Here is a 19,336-nt window from a genome sequence, read left to right on the forward strand (position 1 = left end):
CCTCTTCCTGGGCTCCTCCGCGCCGCTGCCGGCTCGCTGCGCGCTCTGCTCTTCCAGCTCTGCAGACCGCAGCAGCCATGGCCGACATCAAGACGGGCATCTTCGCCAAAAACGTGCAAAAGCGGCTCAACCGGGCACAGGAAAAGGTCAGCAGAGGGTTGCGGGCTGCGAGGCAGGTGGCGCGAGGCGGTGCGGGAGCCGATGGCAGTGCTGGCCTTGCGCTGCAGGGCCGCGGGTTCAGGTGCGGCGCACTGCGAAGTGGAGCAAGCGCCGGGTGGAGGAGTCCCGGTCTCTGCTCCCAGTGATTGCAGCTGTGCAGGATCCATTTAGGTAGCATGGCCACGGCCCTGCAGTGGGTATACCGGGAACCCGCGGACCTCTTCTCTCCCTCCTTATCCCCCGGGCACTAAGTGCTCCAGACTCCCAGAGCCCGCCCAGGGTGGCCACTCTCCTGGGCACGCCTCCCGGGACCACGGGGTGGCAGGTGCAGCTGCTCTCTGGCTGCACCCCAAGCGGTCGCGGTCCTTGGTCGCCTCCATCTCTCCCCGCCCGCACCTCTTGAGTATTAGCTCTCCCGCTAGCAGCTCAGGCGTCCACGACCGCAGATCTGGGAGGGAGATTGTCGCATCTCTTCATGGGTGGGGGTGTTGTGGTTATTTGAGTGAGGTTGGTCGAAACGAACGACTTAAGCAAAGAAGACACCCCAGATGTGCGTGGACCAATGGGATGAATAATAAACAACCAACACCTTAGTACAGCGGTGAACTGGAGTTCCAGAGAATGCACATTTCTTCCTAAGTATCGGTGTCATTTTGAAGCCAATGCCCTCTGGAAGGTCAAAAATAAACAACCTCGACTCAGAGTTTTCTGCACATCTCTACACAAAATGCTTGTTTCTCTGCTTAAGAATCAGCAAAACAAAACCTACTCCTATCAGAGGCACTGAGTTCACAGTGTTTTGCAAGCCCAGGAGTAAATTAGCTATTGTAATTTTTGTCTCTTCAGGAGGGATGCGATCCATAACTAGTCCAGCTCTGTACAATCCTGTGTGCGTGTGTGTGTGTGTGTGTGTGTGTGTGTGTGTGTGTGTGTGTGTGTGTGTGCATTTTACAGGCACTGAGCTTCCTAGCTTTCCTGATTACTATATCTGATCCCTATGAGGTCTTCGTTTGTCCTGAGCAAAGGACGTTTGTGTTGGAGCTTGAACATTGTATTTGAAAATAAATCTGGGCGAGTGGTAAATTGAGCTGCATTTGCTTCATATTGACATTAATTTCTGTCCCTGGGATGAGGATGTCTGTTGTTTTCTCTTCTTTCTGGAAATCAGATTTTCCTGGTTCCTCATTCTGACAGCACTTACCCTCTTTAGAAGTTTGAGTTGCCCCAAAGGCTGAGCCCAGGAGCACGAACTCTGCCAGGCTCAGTGGCTGTATGTAGTCCTCCCTCCCCGCACACATGCACCTTCCCAGCACTGTAAGAGGATTGTATTGCTTTTAATATCTACTCAAGCTCATCCTGAACTCCAGGTTCCTCCTCCTGCCACTCCCTCCGAAGCTGAATTAGCCAAGCAACTCTGGATGCTTTACAGATAATAGCCAGATATCAGCTGTTTGCCAAACACAAGATTTGGATAAGACTTTATCGTCATTTTCCACATTTTATTTCACCCACTTGTAGTTCCCCTCCCCCCAAAATAATCATTAAATCTCTCGTCTGTGGCTTTTCGCCTACTCGGCTTTCCATCTGTGAAGTAATTTTGTGATATGGTCTGCTTTTTCACATATTAATCTAGGTCACCAGCTGTTAATATGGTCCAAACAAATGAAGGGAACTGTTATGTTTCTGACAGAGCATTCTGCTCTGTATGGGCTGTTGAAAACCCATTTCTTCATGCTTAAGGTCAAATGTATATTATGCTAGCAGTTGTGGATGGTGTCCACTCTTCTATAACTGGTTCCTTTTACAGGGCTTCATGTCTCTTATTTTCTTCCCTGAGACCATTGCTTATCTGTTGTGCTTGTTGTACTGCAGAAGGGACTTAAGACACCAAAGGGTCTGAGAGTAAGGGTTCTGTCCCCCTTTGAACCTGGGCAGCACAGGGCTATGATTGGCAGGAGAGGATGTAGCTGCCCAGCAAAGCCCATCTGGTAGATGTACTTGTTGGAATTTCCCAATTGACCCCCTCGTCTTGCTTCTTCGCTCTCTTCCTCCCAATGCATACACCCCATTTCACTAATTGAATGGCAGACATGTTCGCCAGACCCTTTGCTCCTTGCTCTGATAAAGCACATTTTGTTAAAGAAGGTTGACTCTCTTCTTAGCTCTGTTCTACTCAATGGCTTGAGCACAGTTTGGTCGCAAGTGCCTTACTGTAATTACTCTTAAAGATGACTTACAACTTTCTACAAATTTAAAAAGTATGTTTTTCTCTATTAAAAGTTAGTTAAAGTTCATTGGAAGAAGAAACAAATTTACATGTGAGCAGGAACTAAATCCAACAGATTAGGAATCTCGTAGTCCTACTTTTTAGAGATTTTACTCTTTAGTTCTTAGCCTCTTGGCTAAGATAGAGAGCAGAGTGATTACTATCATCTGGCATTTAGTCTACTAGGCATTCCACATACTTACGCACATGTCTATACAACTGAACAGGCGTGCACTGTGCAGTTGGGAAAGCTATTAATTTCATTTCATAATTATGAACCATCTTTCATCCATGTAATATTTTATATCATCACATACATGACTGAACATAATATTGGGGCATATAGACTTGAATGAATTCCACTTTTGTATATTCATTTCTCAGTTGTTTCTTCATATAAATGCAAGCCAGTAAAACTAAGAAGAATGTTTGTGCAAAGTCTTAATTATGACCTTAGGTCAATTTCTAAAAATATGCATTTTTTTTATTATGGCTGAATTGCTTCCTATTTATACTTCTTTCTCCATCAGTCCATGGGACACTAGCCAACACCAAGTAATAACATTTATATGTATCACTGGGAAAAGTAGTTTATTATTAATGCCTTTTGCTTACACTTTGAGAACGGAACTGTGACATTACCCTTCATTTTCACTTTGTGAGATTTTATGTTATTACCCCCTTTTCACAGTGTTTATCTTGTTGTATGTAAGGGCAAGCATGCTACTAATTTTAAGGCTTAAAACATTTTTCTACCTTTTCACTTACTTTTAAGAGGTCTCTTTATGATAATGAGTATTTATGTGTATGTCAGGATGCATAAATCTATCAAGTCGGTTTCGAGGCTTTTCTTTGAGGTGGGTAAGTCAGGATACTGCCAATTGTCAGAAAACTCAAACTGACTTAAAGAAAAGAGGAAATTAACCACTTATAGTAAAACTAGATAATAACTTATATTTGAACTTTGCATAGACATTTGAGTGTTTTTTACTATATTAATTTATATGCATTAAACTATATGCTTATGCATCCTTACACATATATAATTATATGCATATATATGTGTATTATACATATTAAATCATCTAATTAACCAAGTCCCTTCACTACTCCCATTTGTAGAGTAGGAACAGGTTGATGACACAATTAACTCATAGCAAATCTATTTTCCATTTGAGCAGTGCAGGGCTTGCCCCCTGCTCTCCCATAGTACCTTCTTTCCATTAAGACCGGACAAACCTGAGGCCTCCATGGAGTCAGGGTTTGGCTGTCTTTCTACATCCTCCTCTTAGTGGCTCCAGGAAAGCACATTTCTTTCCTTCAGAGTTCCAAAGAATCTTTGGGTGGTAACACTCCCTGACCTCAGTGGATCTTGCATCTATCTCTAAAGGAGAAAATTTCCCATAACTAAAGTCTAAGGCTCGAGTCATAAGCCATTGCTAGAATAACTGGGGACTGCGAGTCCTTGAACTGTGTGAACTCAAAGTGGAAGAAGAAAAAGAGTTCCGAGTGCAGAAGAAAGTAGGTACTGGGCTGGCAGAATAAAGGGTGCTACTGAGGGAGCTCTAGGAGGCTGTCTGAGGGTCATCCACATATTTAATCATTAACCATTTAATATTTAAAAATTCTCATCAAATTAACAGACCCATTACTTTAAAAAATCAAATATTAGTAAGAAATACTTAACCATGTCTTTTCCTGTCCTCTCCAACCTCTAGCTCTGATCTGTAGTGGCAATTCTTACTAACCACAAGATTTCTTAAAATGACATTTCTACAGCTATTTATGGACCTCACTGTCCATACACATTTGAAAGTGAGAGATAAGCATGCGAGCCATCACACTCACCTCTTTATTACCCATCATATGCTATAACAAAGTCTGATCAATTCAGCTGCCGAGGGTCTGTATGTGGATATCCGAATGTGCCCCCAGATCAAGTTGCTGAATGGGTTATGTCATTCTAGACCCTGACTGATCTGTCTTCTTGTTTTTCTAGTTCTTTGTCTTTTTGTGTTCAAGCTTAATTCCCTTGGTGTTGATTCTCTTAAGAGAGACTTTTCCTCACTTTATGGTAATTTGTTTATTTCCTTTAGGAACTTGTCTATTTAGTCTGTTGCTTCCCTTTGTATGGCTTGTATTTTTCTTGTTTTACAGAAGCTTTTTTATGTAAAGATATTCATAATATTTTGTTATTATTTTCTCCCTTGATTATGATACCATGCCAAGCACTAAACACATCACCTTAAGGGAGCCTTAAATATCACCTTTCCTCTGATTTTTGTGAAATTGTAAGAATTTTGCTGTTTGTTCAGTTCTTCTGTGAAGATATCATTTTTATGTGTCCTGTCCATGATAGAAACTTTATAATTATTAGGTTGAACTGTGTAGGATTTCCATTTTGATAAGTCAATCAGATATTGATAGACTCATGTGTTTTTTTTTCCAGTGTCAATTGAATGAAATGAAAAAAAAATGTTGTCTCCTAGCACATGCCTACTAATGTGGCATGTGGGCTTTCTGAGAATTCTTCTTTTGTTGATGGTGACATTTGGGTTTATTATTAGGTGCGAACAAAATCTTTTACCGGTACGTGTGCATATGTCTGTGTGTTTGTTTGCCTAGAATATTCTTTCTGTGAGTCTAGGAGTCTTTTCTGCAGAAGAATAGCTTATCTGGTTGTGACTATGTTTGGGGACACTAAGAATACTCGATTTGTGGAACACTTCATGATTTCTTGAAGGCCCTGATGTTACCTACTTCAAACTTTTATCTCCTTCCGGGACGTGCTGTTCGCCAAAAAGCATATATTGAAAATGTAATTCTCAGACAGCAGAATTGTGAGGAGGGGTCTAATGGGAGGAGCTTAGGTCATGAGAAACACAGCCTCAGGGATGGATGGATGCCAATTAACTAGGACTTGCAGCTGCCTGTGGTGTCCTCCCCACCCGCAGCCTTCTGCTACCCTGATAATAGGGGAAGAAGTGAAGACTCTGGCCAGTTCATTATAAGTTATAAACTTTCAGGCATTCTTTTATAGAATCACAAATCAGGCCATCCTCTACTAAGGCAATCGCATCCCCTCTGGTTGAATTCAAAAATTGTGAAAATGAAAAATAATAGTTAATATGACATTTCTATTGGAGTGAGGGTTCCTCCCATTTTGTTTCCACAAAGTCATGTGTTCATGCATCTTTCTTCTCCAGCATGAGTAGATTTGAGAATTAAGACCACAGGAAATCATGTTTAAACAGTAGTGGTTGTGACCATTATGTTTTGTAACATGACTTATTTGGGGGAGCTATGAATATATATATATATATATATATATATATATATATATATACACACACACATATATATGTATGTATGTATATATATACACACACATGCAAAGTACATACCTAATTTGGTTATATGTATAATCAAATATTTTTGTGTCCATATGTATATACATACACACACACACACACACACATGCACAGATACATGTCATTAAGTTTTACATAAAAGAATACTTTGAAGTACATTGAAAAGGAGAGACTAGGTATGAGAACCTATTTTTTAAAATTTTGTTTTGTTGTTTTGTTTTTTGTTTTTTAAAGACTTACTTATAAGTACACTGTAGCTGTCAGATGGTTGTGAGCCACCATGTGGTTGCTGGGATTTGAACTGAGGACCTCTGGAAGAGCAGTCAGTGCTCTTAACCTCTGAGCCATCTCTCCAGCCCCGAGAACATATTTTTTAAATTAAGTATTTTTAACACTCATTAAAGAATTTTCTATGTAATCATTCAAATGACATTAGAATTTTCTAGACTTTTATAACAGAGATTATCTGAGTAGAACTCCTAACAAAGTTAGTGTGCTGAAAGATTTCTGTATAGGGAATGAAAATATAAATCTTCCTATGTCATAAGTATAGGTTTCTTAACATTCTTAATAATGGTGAACATTGCAGGACGAAAATGCTGTCCTCAGAGTGTTCAATAATACTTATGAAAGATTATAATGCTATACATATAAACATATACATACATATGGTATCATGCAGAATTAAAGTGCTAATCATTGCAACTACTGAGAATACACTAGCAGGCTGCCTTTCAACATGAAAATGCTAAGACTGCATTCTTATTGATTCACAATCTAAATTTAAGTATTCTCCTTAGCTGAAGTTGTACTTCCTGCACACAGTAAAGGCTCTGATTTGGAAAGCTGCATGAAGCCAGAGTCTTTCTTCCCTAAGCACCTAGCGGCCGTGATTACCTTGACACTATGTAGGACAGATGTACAAAAATCAGAAACCCAACATTTCAGTCATTTCTATCCTATTCTGGTGGAGTTAGTTAGTTGAAAGCCTAATTTATGACTGGAGAAACTTGAATATAAGATAATGGCACATATTAGTAAACATTTATGCTTTTCCTATCTTAAAGTGTCTTTTAAGTTAATGAAATGCTCATGGCATTTGAATAAATGCACCCCGTCATGGCATCTCACCCCTGTCCAGTACAGGATGCTAGGTTGGTACAATCAGTGCTTATTCTCTTGCCCAGGAAACATGGCCAATGTTTTTACTTCACTTGGAGATTTATTAAGAATCTAATGTGTGAAAGGCACTTGCCAGATACAGACCTATCTTGAATAATAATATACTAATAACAATAAAGTTAACAATAATAAATTTAGTTTATATTTATTAATATAAATGTTATTTATAATTATTATTTAATAATATTTATAAATTAAATGTTTATGGTAACTGCATAAAGCAAGTTTTATCAGGCCATTTATTTTTTGAGATGTCAGATGATTTTGTATTTTAAAGAATAGAGACTTTTTAAGTTTTGGTATAGATATGAATTTTGGACATAATAATACTGCATTATTGAACATAATTTCCTCTTACTGCGACATTCATTTGGTTATGGGGTTGATCTGGACATGGACTTTCTATAGGTTATGCTTATGCATGAAAGAAAGCTGTCAACTAAATTGTCCTCTGCATACACACAGAACAGCAGGAGTTGAAGGAACCTGCAACTTTATACATATAAGAAACTGCATAAGAAGCCATGAAAACAATTTTCCACAAGGGAAAATATAGTTTGCTATGCAGGGAACTAACCTAGAAGCAGAGGTTTGGAAACCCTTCTAAGAAGAAGATTGATATTAAGCTAAGACCTTTAGGATACACTGAAGGCTTTATGCCTGTAGAGTATGGGTAGGAATGAGAGAAATGTAAAACTCAGGAAATACTCCATGTGTCTTGCTCTTTGTCTGTATTCATTGAGCATAAATAAGAACTGTAATATAGAATATAGAGTCAGCTGTAAATATTGGCCTTGTAATGACAGCTTCCACCATTTAGATACTTAACTATGCAAAAGAGACCCAATTAACACGTTCCAAACGTAGTAACAGTTGGTCTTAATGCAATCAGATTTCAGCAAATATGGGCTCTTTAGGGGCGCACAGTCAAGACACTGGGTCAGAGATGACTCATCCTTTGAATTAGTAGTAGTGCAAAACTCCTTTGTACCAAGCAGTAAGCTCCAACTCAACCAGCTTTGATTAAACTACCAGACATTCAAAATAAAGTGAATCATAAAATTTTCAAGTGTTACACATATAGAAAAACTATTTTGTCTCTAAAAGGTTTGATCACATTTGAAATCCTCACAGTTATTTAGCTGTTTATGCATGTGTGCATATGCAATTATTTTGGCACATTCATGTAGAAGAGAAAAAGGAGCGTGTTGGGGGATGAACATAGTCAAGGATGGTACCACTTTGTTTCTTGTGGACATTGCCTTGCTTGTTGGTAGGCAGCGGTCCTGGATCTATGAATAGTCAACATGAACTGATTTACAGGTTGGGAGGAGAGTCTAGTTGAAGTAATCTTCTCAACCATACTGTATAATGGGTGCAAACTCTTAACTGCACAGATGGACCAAGCCTTGCAGACTCTCCTCATTCTTGATAGTAAGGCCTGCAATGTTGAAGAACAAAGTGATGCCTTTGATCGAAAGTTCCTCAGAATTTGACACATTGCTATGGAATGTGCCGATTCTCTAACCTACAGATTCTATAGTACAAGGTCTACTTTCCCAGTCTCTCTGGTCAATGAGGGAAGAGATTCCAGATTTACCTTTTATCCTTCACAAATACGCTTGTGTCCACTGGAATAGATAGTGTTCTTGAACTGTGAGTGGAAACATATGGCATCCATCTCAGAGCCCTCCAGGGAATCCACATTGGTTCATAATTGCTCCTTAAACATAGAGGAAGAACCTGAAAACCAACTACTTCATGTAGTGTGGCTAGGGTTGCCCAGATTCCCAGACCCAGATTCCAGTTTCCCAAATTAGAATCTATTAAATAAGACTCAAGCATACATAATTTAAGAAAGTTCCTTTGGTGGTTTTCTTGCACAGCACAGTGCTTTTGGGTTGGGTGTTTGGTTTCAGCTTCTTATTTATGAGCTTGTAGTGTTCTAATATGGATGCTAGGTAAGCTTGCCTCCAATGTAGGAGAGAGAACTGGGGTAAACAGTGCCCCCCCATAGGGTGCTTTAGAATATCCATATTCTTCAAAAAGTCTACCTAAATGTCAAAGACACCATTCAGTTTTCTGGAAGCCAAATTGGCTTCCAGTTACTTCTGGAAGTATGTCAAACACCAAATGGCTTCCTTACTGGGTATAAGGTACATGTGTGGATGCTTGCATAGCATTATGTAGTCTGTGTAATCTGACTCTACACAGAATGGTTTTTATTTATAGCTGTCCTCATTGATGCAGCAATTTCAGCAGACATAGGAAGATGAAATTCTGGCTAATAAACCATTGCTTTTTTTTTTTAAGTTAACAATAGATGAGTGAGTTTGAAAAATATTTACAATTACTTTTATCATGTCCATTTTGTTATGGTCTGAAAAAATAATAAAATTGCTCGAAGTGAAGACAGGAAGTGATCAAAACTCAGAGGAAGATTTGGATCTACTAGGAGATTCTCCATTTTCCAGGAAACATTGTTTTCTTGAAGGCTTGTGTCCACTATTCACAGCAGACATTGATTCGCACTTCTCATCATGCTTTTGTTGACTTTGATCTAGGCAGTGAAGGCTTGAGAGAATAGGAATGTGTTCTCTTCTTTTTTGTGTTTTTATAAGAGTTCAAAAGATTATTGTTAATTTTATTTTACAAATGTTGGAAGAATTCACCAGTGAGGCAATCTAGGTTCAGGTTGTTTTTATTTCTGGGAAACTTCGATTATTATTAAAATTTTTTTTGCATGGATAAAGTCTATTGAGACTGATGGTATCTACTTTACTTTGCCTCTGTGAATTTTGCCTAGTTACTTTAAATACAGTACTATTTATCTGACTAATAACTCACATGTCTCAATGTAAGAATTGTGCAAAGCTAGGCCTGGTAGTGCCTGCCACTGATGCCAGAATGGGATGCAGGCAAAAGAGCAAGAACTCATGGTCACTCTCATCTACAGAGCTTGTTAGAGGCCAGCCTTGGCTTCTAATGTCCAAAATTATTTATACATTTCCCATAGAATTCCTTTAGAAAGTACTTGTCTTACAAATCTTGCCTTTTTATTTACTTAGTGTCATTTGAAGGACCAAGTTTTATATGTTAATACGGTGACTTTGTAATTTTATTTGTAACTTGTGTCATTAGTGTCTTGTCTAAAAAGTCTTTGCTTAGTCCCAGGTCACAAAGCTGTTCTTCAATTTAATTTGTAGTTGTAGCCTTAAACCAGGTATACAGTGCCCTATGGATTAAGTTTGGACCTAAGTGTGAGGGGTCTGATTATTTTCATATTTTATTTTGTGTTTTTGAGGCACATATATGTCTAATTTCCTCAGAATCATTTGTCATAAAAATTATCAGTTCCCCAAACATATTGTATAAGCACCTTTATTACCAGCAGCTGACTGAGGATACATGAGGATAAATGACTTAACATTGGTCAAGTCCTGGTGTCCATCCTTTTCCTAAAACTGTATCATGCTGCCTTATGATGTTACATTAAACATTGAAACTGCACAATTAGCTTCACCCACACTGTTCTTTTTCAACTGTATCAGCTCCCTTAGGTGCTTTGCAAGGCTAACAGTGTTGGGAACAAGTTGACAATTGCTTCAAAAGTCAGATGGAAGTTTTGAATAAAGACTACTTTGAATGAATATAAGAAATGAAGAAAGATTATTATATTTGGACCTTCATTCCACAAACATAGAATGTTTCTTCATTTATTTACTTCATTTTTTGTGGCAATAAACAATAGCCTTTGGTATACAAATCTTGTACTTATTAAATTTATTTCTAATTATTTTATTCTTTCATTCCAATTATAAACCTACTGTCTTGGGAACTAACTAGATTTCTATAAGAAATCTAATTTTTTTTCCAAAAGTGGTACTTCAGCGTGTGGGTTAGGTTTTTATCAAGTTGCCACAAGCCATGGTTATCCAGGAAAAGGGAATATAACTACCTCTATCAGATTGTACCATGGGCACACCTGTGGAGCATTTTCTTGTGCGGATCCAGCTTGCTGTGGGTGTTTTACCCCTGGGCAGGTTTTGGGACTGTACGAAAAAGCAAGATGAGCAAACCATGAAGAGAAATCCCATTAGCAGTACTCTTCCATAGACCCCGCTTCTGTTTCTGTGTCAGTTCCCTCTTATGATGGACTGTGAGCTGTGAGAAGAAATAAACTTTCTTCTCCAAGTTGCTTTTCATATGTTGTTTTGTCACAATAGACAGTGCACAAGGATCCCCAGTGATGTATTTATATTACCTTTAATAGGAGCCATCTTTTAGAGGTGCCACCACCTCCCCATCAGTCCACTGGGAACCACTCTCTACCCAAAGAGTTTTAGGAGGCATCTTAGATAGAATGTCACTGCTGTGAAGAGACACCATGACCAGGGCAACTCTTACAAGAAAACATTTCATTGAGGTTCAGAGGTTCAGTCCGTTATCATCTTTTCTAGAAGCAAGGCAGACATGTTGCTGGGGAAGCCAAGAGTTCTACATCTTGGTTGATCTACAAGCAGCAAGGAGAAACTGGATTCCACACTGGGTAGAGCTTGAGCATAGGAGACATCAAAGCCTGCTCTCAGTGACACACTTCCTCCAAGGCCACACCTCCTAACACTGCCACTCCCTGTAGGCCAAGTATTCAAACACATGAGTCTGTGGGGGCCATATCTATTCAAAGCACCTGAGGAGGACACAGTCAGTCACAGCAGTATGTTTTGAATACATCTTTAGGGTGGACACAGTTTAGCTTTTGGAGGTATTGCCCAAAGTGGTATATCGAATTTACACTCTGATAAAATTGTGAAGTCTGTCTTTTAGTTATAAGTTAGATATTTTGAACCAAGTCTTCTGCTATCCTTTACCCAAAGTTCTCATTAATCTGTCAGATATGTCATTTTCTCTATATTTTATGTATGTGCATTCATAGGGACATGTCTCCCCACAGACTTGTATTTTAATTAGGTGGTAGGAGAGTGGTCACTTTTTAATTCCTGCTGCATCACCCTTATGTAGAGGAGTTGTGTAGGTGTTGTCCAGATGGGTGAGGATCAGGAAGATTGTGCTACAAACAGTCCATAAAGGTAAGGATCATTTATTCTGCTATATTTTTGTTCCCTGTTCACTGGGCACCCCACGAGTGGTGGCTTTTTCTTCACTTGACCATGGCATTCTAATTCATTATCTGCATTTCTGGACTTAGCCAAGGCCCAATGTCATGACATTATAGCCTCACACTGGGTCACTGAGAGTCACCTGGCTGAACAAATGGAATCTGATGCAAAAGCCCATGTGGCTACTGCTATGGCAACTGGAGCCATCTTCTAATGTGTCAGGTTTCCCAGCTTGGCCGTCAAGTACTCGTGTCTTCACCACATGAGTATAGGGCAGCTTGGGGAAGGTAAACCAGGTCTTCTTTATCTGGTTACACTCTGCAGCCACAGTTACACAGGTGTGTCCCTATGCTGAGGCCATCCAAGATGAGATCTTTCTGTGGTGTTCAGTAGGACATAAAGACATAGCTCTCCTCTAATCCTGACATGATCCTCTCTTCAAAGAGGAGATGGAATAATTGTGACTTTTCCCTCACCTCTTCTTTAGTCCTTGGAAAGGCTCTCTTCTTCACTCCCTTATATGTTTCTCACACAGACCTTGTAGCACTGTCATGCATGGGAGGAAGCAGCGTTAACCCCATGAGGAAGGGCTTTAGAGGCTAGGGCTTCCAGGTTTTATTTTCCTTTATGGTCAGGAACACTCTATCTCTGAAGAACTCAGGACAGGACCTCAAGGCAGTAACCTGGATGCAGACACTGAGGTAGAAGCCACGGAGGAAAAGTGCTGCTTATTGATTTGTTCTCCATGGCTTTCTCAGCCTGCTTCCTAACATAACTCAGGACAACCAACCCAAGGATGCCATAGCCTGTGTGCTGGCCTCTCTTTCATAAATCATTAATCAAGAAAATGTTCTCCAGACTTTCCAATAGGCCAATCTAGTAGACGTGTTTTCTCAATTGATGATCCTCTTCCCACTTAACTGTAGCATGTGTCAAGGTAAAAAACAAAACAACAGCAGCAGCAGCAGCAGCAACAACAACAACAACAAATCCAAATCATTGAAAAAATTCCAAGTGCTGAAAGGTTTCAGTTATTGTAGAATATTCCATGTGGTGATTTTTTTTCTTGAGGGCTGGGGGTTGCACTCGGGACCTTCTGCCTACCAGGTTGATGATGAATTATAACCCCAACCTTCTGGGCTGGTAGTTGTCTCTAGATGGTTGCAGTTGGTTCTGGGGATGGGGGTGCATGTGTATAAACCCTCTTGCTTCTACTCTGCATTTTGAGGAAGTCACTTTCACCTTAGAGCCTTTATATGTCAGTTAGTTGTCTATGTATTCTGTGTGTGTGTGTGTGTATATATTATGTTTAGGGATACTCAGCCACACTCCTTTTACTTTATGGATGCCTTTTTTCTTGATATGCTAGGTTGTTCTATGCAAGACTAACTTTTATGACAATCTGATTTTTGTTGCATGAGAGTCTTATGGTATCTGAGAAGGAGGAATTGTAGTTTGGATTCTTAGAGTCTCAAAGGATGATTTGTATAAAAAAAATATCTGAAGTAATTTAATTTATTATAAGATATCATCATATAAAATTGAAACAGCTTATCTCAAACTGAATACCAAAAAAGTAAGAGAAATATGTGCCATCAAAAACAACCTCATAAACTGAAAAGAATCGAGCCAAGCATGGATGTGTGTGCCTTGACAGAATGACAAAGAACAGTTTTCTGCAAAAAAGCAGATACTTTCAAAGTCATTAGAACACTGTGTGAGTCCTATATATGCTTAGTAGTGGCTTATTTTTAACTGAATTTTACAACCTCTACTTGAGACAGTATGTTGAAAGTGGAGTTCTTTAAGGAGGGTGGAAAAATGACTCAGGCACAGTGGAGAAACCTTCACTTCAGAATAGGAGACAAGAAGCAGATGATAAAATACTTAAAAGGTGTCTAGACGCTCTGTTCCTCTGTGTTAGTTTGAATGAAAATGTCCTCCAGAGACTCAGATGTTTTAATACTTAGTCTGCAGTGGAACTGTTTGGATGAATTTAGGAGGTGTGGCCTTGCTGGTGGAAGGAAGAAGTCTTTGAGCTTTCAACAGCTTCCCATAGTTCCTTGCCTGCTCTTTGCTTCTTGCCTTTGGGTTAAGGTGTGAGCTCTCAGCTTGCTGCTGTCGTCATCATGCCTGCCCATTGCCATGCTTCTTCACCATTACAGAGTCTTAACCTCTGGGAACATATGCCCAAATAAAGCCTTCCCTCTATGAATTGCCTCCGTGCTAGTACTCTATCACAGCAATAGAAGAGTAACTAATATGAATTTTATTTTATTTTATTTTTTAGATATTACATCCCTTTAAAATGAAGGTAGTTTTGTTTGATAACAACAGTCTGTCAATGGATGATGTTGACATCTGACCTCCGGGTCCTATTTCTATGTGAATGACCCACCTGTACAGGGTCTGATTACAATGGGAGGAGCTGAACACTTTGTCGGGGGTTAATTAGAATGACTACCACTCTACAGAAAGGGAAGCTTTGGTAAAAGATAAGTTATATACTGTGGTGATGGGTTGAGAGGACACTGACTATCTGGAAGCAGTTTAGATTATCAGTAGGGGAAGCTTTGGAATGCGAATCTCAACTTTCTTACTTCCTAGTTATGGGGTGGTCAAGACTTTCTAAACCACAGCTGTCCCTTAAAATACAGAATGTGATGCAGTTCGGATCCTGCGGTTAGAATGGAGCTAATGTTTCAAAGATTGGCACAGGTTTTGGTACTTCTACAGATTTAAATGCTAGCTATTTTAATTTGTTTGGATGTCAATGTTTTTCCCAAGGTGACACGTGTATGCTATATTTATATATCTTAAACCTTCCTTTAGGGTAGATGGTAAAAGGAAACTGTAAGTATATTCTGCACCTATCTATTTGGGCCAGATGGGGAGGCACCATGTTTGAACTGAGAACTCCTTGCACCCAACACACATTTTACTTCAGTCCCAGGTGTGCTGATGAGCTCCTCTGACTTCCTGGTCCTGAGAGCATCTGCAGCACTTCACAATCTCACACATAGGCATGTGAGCTTCTGCCTCAGCCATAGGTGGAAGAAGCCACAGAAGCTTCTGAGAATCATTGATTCTCTCTCCTGGAAAGACACATCCAGCTGTAGAAAGAAAGACACCCACCCCGTTCCTATTTCTCTGGAAGTTCTGTATGTACCAGCATTTACTTCTGAGAAAAAAAGTTGTTGAGACTCCAGGTAAGGACTTGGATACATCTTATAGTATTTCATCTCTGTCCTGTATTCAAGCTCCAAATACGTCTTTGCAATTCTAGTAGCCTTTTCACAATGATGGTGTTAAATAAAACAAAAAAGCAATCTTACTAGAGGATCACTGGGTTTTAGATATTTGAATTCATTGTTTTTTGGAAAGTTGCTTAGATCCTGCAATGGGTGCTCATTTGTAAGTTCTAGAAAGCACTTAGCTTTAGAGAATATTGGAAATGTTAATATACAATAAAAGTCAAAAGTTTGTGCCATGCTTATATGTTAGAACATGTTCTCGGTGCAAGGAGGGGCTGTTTTTCAAATCACAGAGTTCTGGCAGACTCTAATCTCGGCAGGCTTGTATTTCAGTGGAACTACCCTGCTTTGCATGGCCTTTCACTTGTCTTTTATGAGAGTCTCTGGATTTCTTTCACGCAATGCTCTTTATTCCTTTCACTACATTTGAATATAGTGAGTTTTAGGAGATGCTTATGGAATGAATGAACTGATGATTATTGGTCTATTTTTTGATGGGAACTAAAACTAAAGTGTTATTTTTAGAAATGGGTTTCTAAGAATATAAATGCAACCCGCAATTGTAACCCTGAAATGTGTGTGTGTGTGTGTGTGTGTGTGTGTGTTTGTGTGCATGTACTTCATACAGTGCAATCCAAATTTTCTTAAAATAGATTTTTAGTTTTTTGAAGTTGAGATGAAATTAGCTTTAGATGCACGTCTTCTGGCTTTTTTCTCAGTGTCCTTGGAGAAGACAGGTTTGAGGATGGGCCATAGTTGGAAACAGATCTCTCACTCACTGTTCTCATAGAGTGTTAGTGATGACCTCAAGTACATCACAGTGCAGCAGCATTGACATAAACCTCCCGAGCTAGTGGATTTCTAGATCAACTGGAAGATCAGAGGAGTCCTAACACATGGCTGTCAAGGTGCATCAAGGACCTTTTCCAGTAGTATAGTAAAACAAAGAAAAGAACGTCTCCATGGATGATGTTGGCCTTTTCATACAGAGTCAGCTGTGTGTGAGTCCTGTGTGTGTTGCGAACACGCCTTTCATTGTATTGATGGGTGCTGAGAATATCGCTATTCGAGACAACCCTGAATTCAGAGCTGAGCTAATTTCAGCCACCCGTCCCTCTGAGGCTTGCAGTGCAATGCTCTGCTTTCTCACCAGCATCTTACTCTTTTAGCCAGTCGGGGAGAGGCCAAGAGCTCCTTGGTTTTTAAGCTTTAAGTTCTTGCTTTAGTAAAGTAGTTAATATAGTAACAAAAAGCCCACAGTTCATTGGAATGGCTGGTTTTGCTTAGAAAACACATATCTCCTTTGTCACCTTTTCTTTAGAAACTTCATTTCAAGCGTTGATTTCACAAGGGGAAATGGACAGGTTGAAAGTCACTATAGTGGCCTGTATCCAACTGCTGATTCATTCTGGTCATATGGTTTAAAGAGATGAGCTACCAAGACATTTATGTGTATTGTGCATGGAATGTTCCTTGTCACACAGAGGCCCTTTTCCCACTCACTCTTTTTTCCCTGAGACCTTACTTCTGGTTCTTCTGTAGGATGTTAGGGTTGATAAGCGGTGTCTGTAATGGCAGTGATATCAGCATATTGGAGGATTGGATGATGTCATGTTTGAACGAACCCCTATGGGCTCACATGTTTGAATACTTGGTTCTCAGATGGTGGAACTGTTTGGGAGTGATGAAGAAGTGTGTCACTCAGAGCAAGCTTGGGGAATTCAAAACACTTGTGTTATTGCCAATATGCTCTATGCTCCCTGCTTATGGATCAACATGTAATGTCTCAGCTTGTGCTCCATTTGCCTGCTGCCATGTCCTCACTCTGCCATCAAAGGGTTAACCAAACCCCAGACCTGTAAGCCCAGTTAAACTCTTCCCTTTATAAGTTACCCTGGTTATGGCTTCTTATCACATCGCTAGGACACTAATACATATGGACATGTAAAATAATTCTCCTTTTCTCTTTCAAGTTTGGGAGATGTTGTAGGGAGGTGGTCAGGATAGTAAGTATGCTGCAAAGTTATGTAATGGAAGCACAAGGAGTTACTCTGTGAGGAGACATAGCTGAAGCCAAGCCTTTGCCAGGCAGTTAGTTACTTTGTCTAAACAACAGACAGGTGGTATTGTTCTCACAGCTTCTTCAAAAAGCACCAGGAACAGGCAAATAGAGAGAGGGCAGTCAGCACACCCGGGAGCCATAGCGAGGCAGTACTTGGACAGCTGTCCATGGAGCAGAACTCCTGGGCTCCCTCGGCAGCTCTCACAAGGGACTTTAGGAAAGCTGTAAAAAGGTCACTTACAAACTTTGTCATCTAAGGGATCCCTTAGGTATACTAAGGGAGGAAGAGAGGGGAAAAAGCTCTATCTTATAACTACTTTGCAAAGATTTGATACATGGAATTTGCAATGGGTTTAGTGTTTACAACACCAAAGTCCAACTGGCAAAGTCTGGGTATTAGAAATCTTAGATTCTATGTTTACTGACTTCAGCGATCTGTGAAATTCCAAGAAAATCAATTACTAGAAAGTTGTACAGAGTTCCGGGTGTTCATCTCACTACTTCTAGACTCTCTTTACTTTCATGCTATTGCCTGGTCATAAAACAGATGACTTAGCAGAAAGTGGCCTCTTCTCCAATTACAGAACCAAACTCTCCACATATCTCTCCATCACCCACATCATCCACCTCCTTTCTGTGGTCTACCATGCTTCTGGGGGCTTCTTATTCTCTACTCATGGCGGTCTCCTTCCTGGCAGCCTCACACCTCACATTTGTTGTGGCATAATTTAAAAAAGTGCATAACCGGTTCCTGAGAGAGTTCCCATCTGCACGGATCTGTGTGTCTTGCTGTTTTTCTGTCAGCTGCTTTCACACACTGACACACTGTCCCTTTGGCTGGTTGTTACCACGCCTGAGACTCATATCGCATTCTGCGGGTCGTGCTAGCATGGCCCCACGCCACACTAGCCCCACACATTCTATAGCCTAGCATGGCTTCCTGTCATGGACTCTGCTCACGCTCGCAACAACCCAGTGAAAACAAGACTCAACAAACCCAACAATCAGGTCTATATGTTAATTATTCAATGTATAATACATCCAAACCACTAACGTACATCCAATTGATAAGGGTATAAACCACCCACCTAGATAAGATACAGTTTGCTCATCTAGAGCAGAATCCTGTACACATCCATCCCTTAAGAATAGGCATAACAGCCTGTATCTATGTAGAGATGCATGATGAGGATTGTTTACGTCTGCCTCCATGTTGCTTCTTCTGCTGCTCTCCTTTCGCTCAGGTCTCCTCCCTCTCTAAAACTTTTCTCCCACCCATGCTTCCTTCTCGTCCAATGACAGGCCTTGTTCTATCTTATACCTGCCTTCACCTGCATAATGACATCAACCTACACACATTCCCAAATTATAATGTCATTAATGTTTAAACGCACATTTAGGTATGTTTTTAACATTTGCAAATTCTGTTGTGGAAATTTATTTAAAAGGTATTTTATGATTAAGAAATTGTGGTGACCATAAGGGCTGGTTAAATGGCTTGATTGTGGGTGCAATCAAGGTTTTTGGGGATCGGATAAGCTACTTTTCTGTTGCTGGGATAAAATACAAAAGAAAACTTAAGGAGAGAGGGTTTATTCTGGCTTATAGTGGATAGAGTCCATCATGGTGCAGAAGGCATGGCTACAGGGACGGAAGATGAGGCAGCAGGAGCAGAAAGCTGGCTGATCACATTTTCATCCATACACAGGAAACAAGAGAGGACAAGAAATGCAGCTAAGTTTCAAAGGTCAAATTCAAAGTGTTCCTTCCCCACCCCAGTGCCCCATTCAGTCCAGCAAAGCTCCACATCCTACAGGTTCCATAACCTTCCCTAACAGCACCACCAATTGTAGACCGAGTGACTAAATACATGAATACACGTGTGTGTGTGTGTGTGTGTGTGTGTGTGTGTGTGTGTGTGT

The 19,336-nt window shown here is 40.1% G+C and overlaps 1 protein-coding gene across 1 annotated transcript in view; it reads left to right on the forward strand.

Annotated features, from left to right (window-relative positions):
- Window positions 1-19,336, forward strand: part of Amph (amphiphysin) — a 195,810-nt gene continuing 176,474 nt past the window's right edge. Inside the window, exon 1 of the mRNA XM_032884708.1 lies at window positions 1-146. Coding sequence (XP_032740599.1) covers window positions 78-146 — 69 coding nt within the window. The 5' untranslated portion in view covers window positions 1-77. The remainder of the gene's footprint in view (window positions 147-19,336) is intronic.

The sequence above is a fragment of the Rattus rattus genome, chromosome 14 (genome assembly GCF_011064425.1).
Source record: "Rattus rattus isolate New Zealand chromosome 14, Rrattus_CSIRO_v1, whole genome shotgun sequence".
Classification (NCBI taxonomy): domain Eukaryota; kingdom Metazoa; phylum Chordata; class Mammalia; order Rodentia; family Muridae; genus Rattus; species Rattus rattus.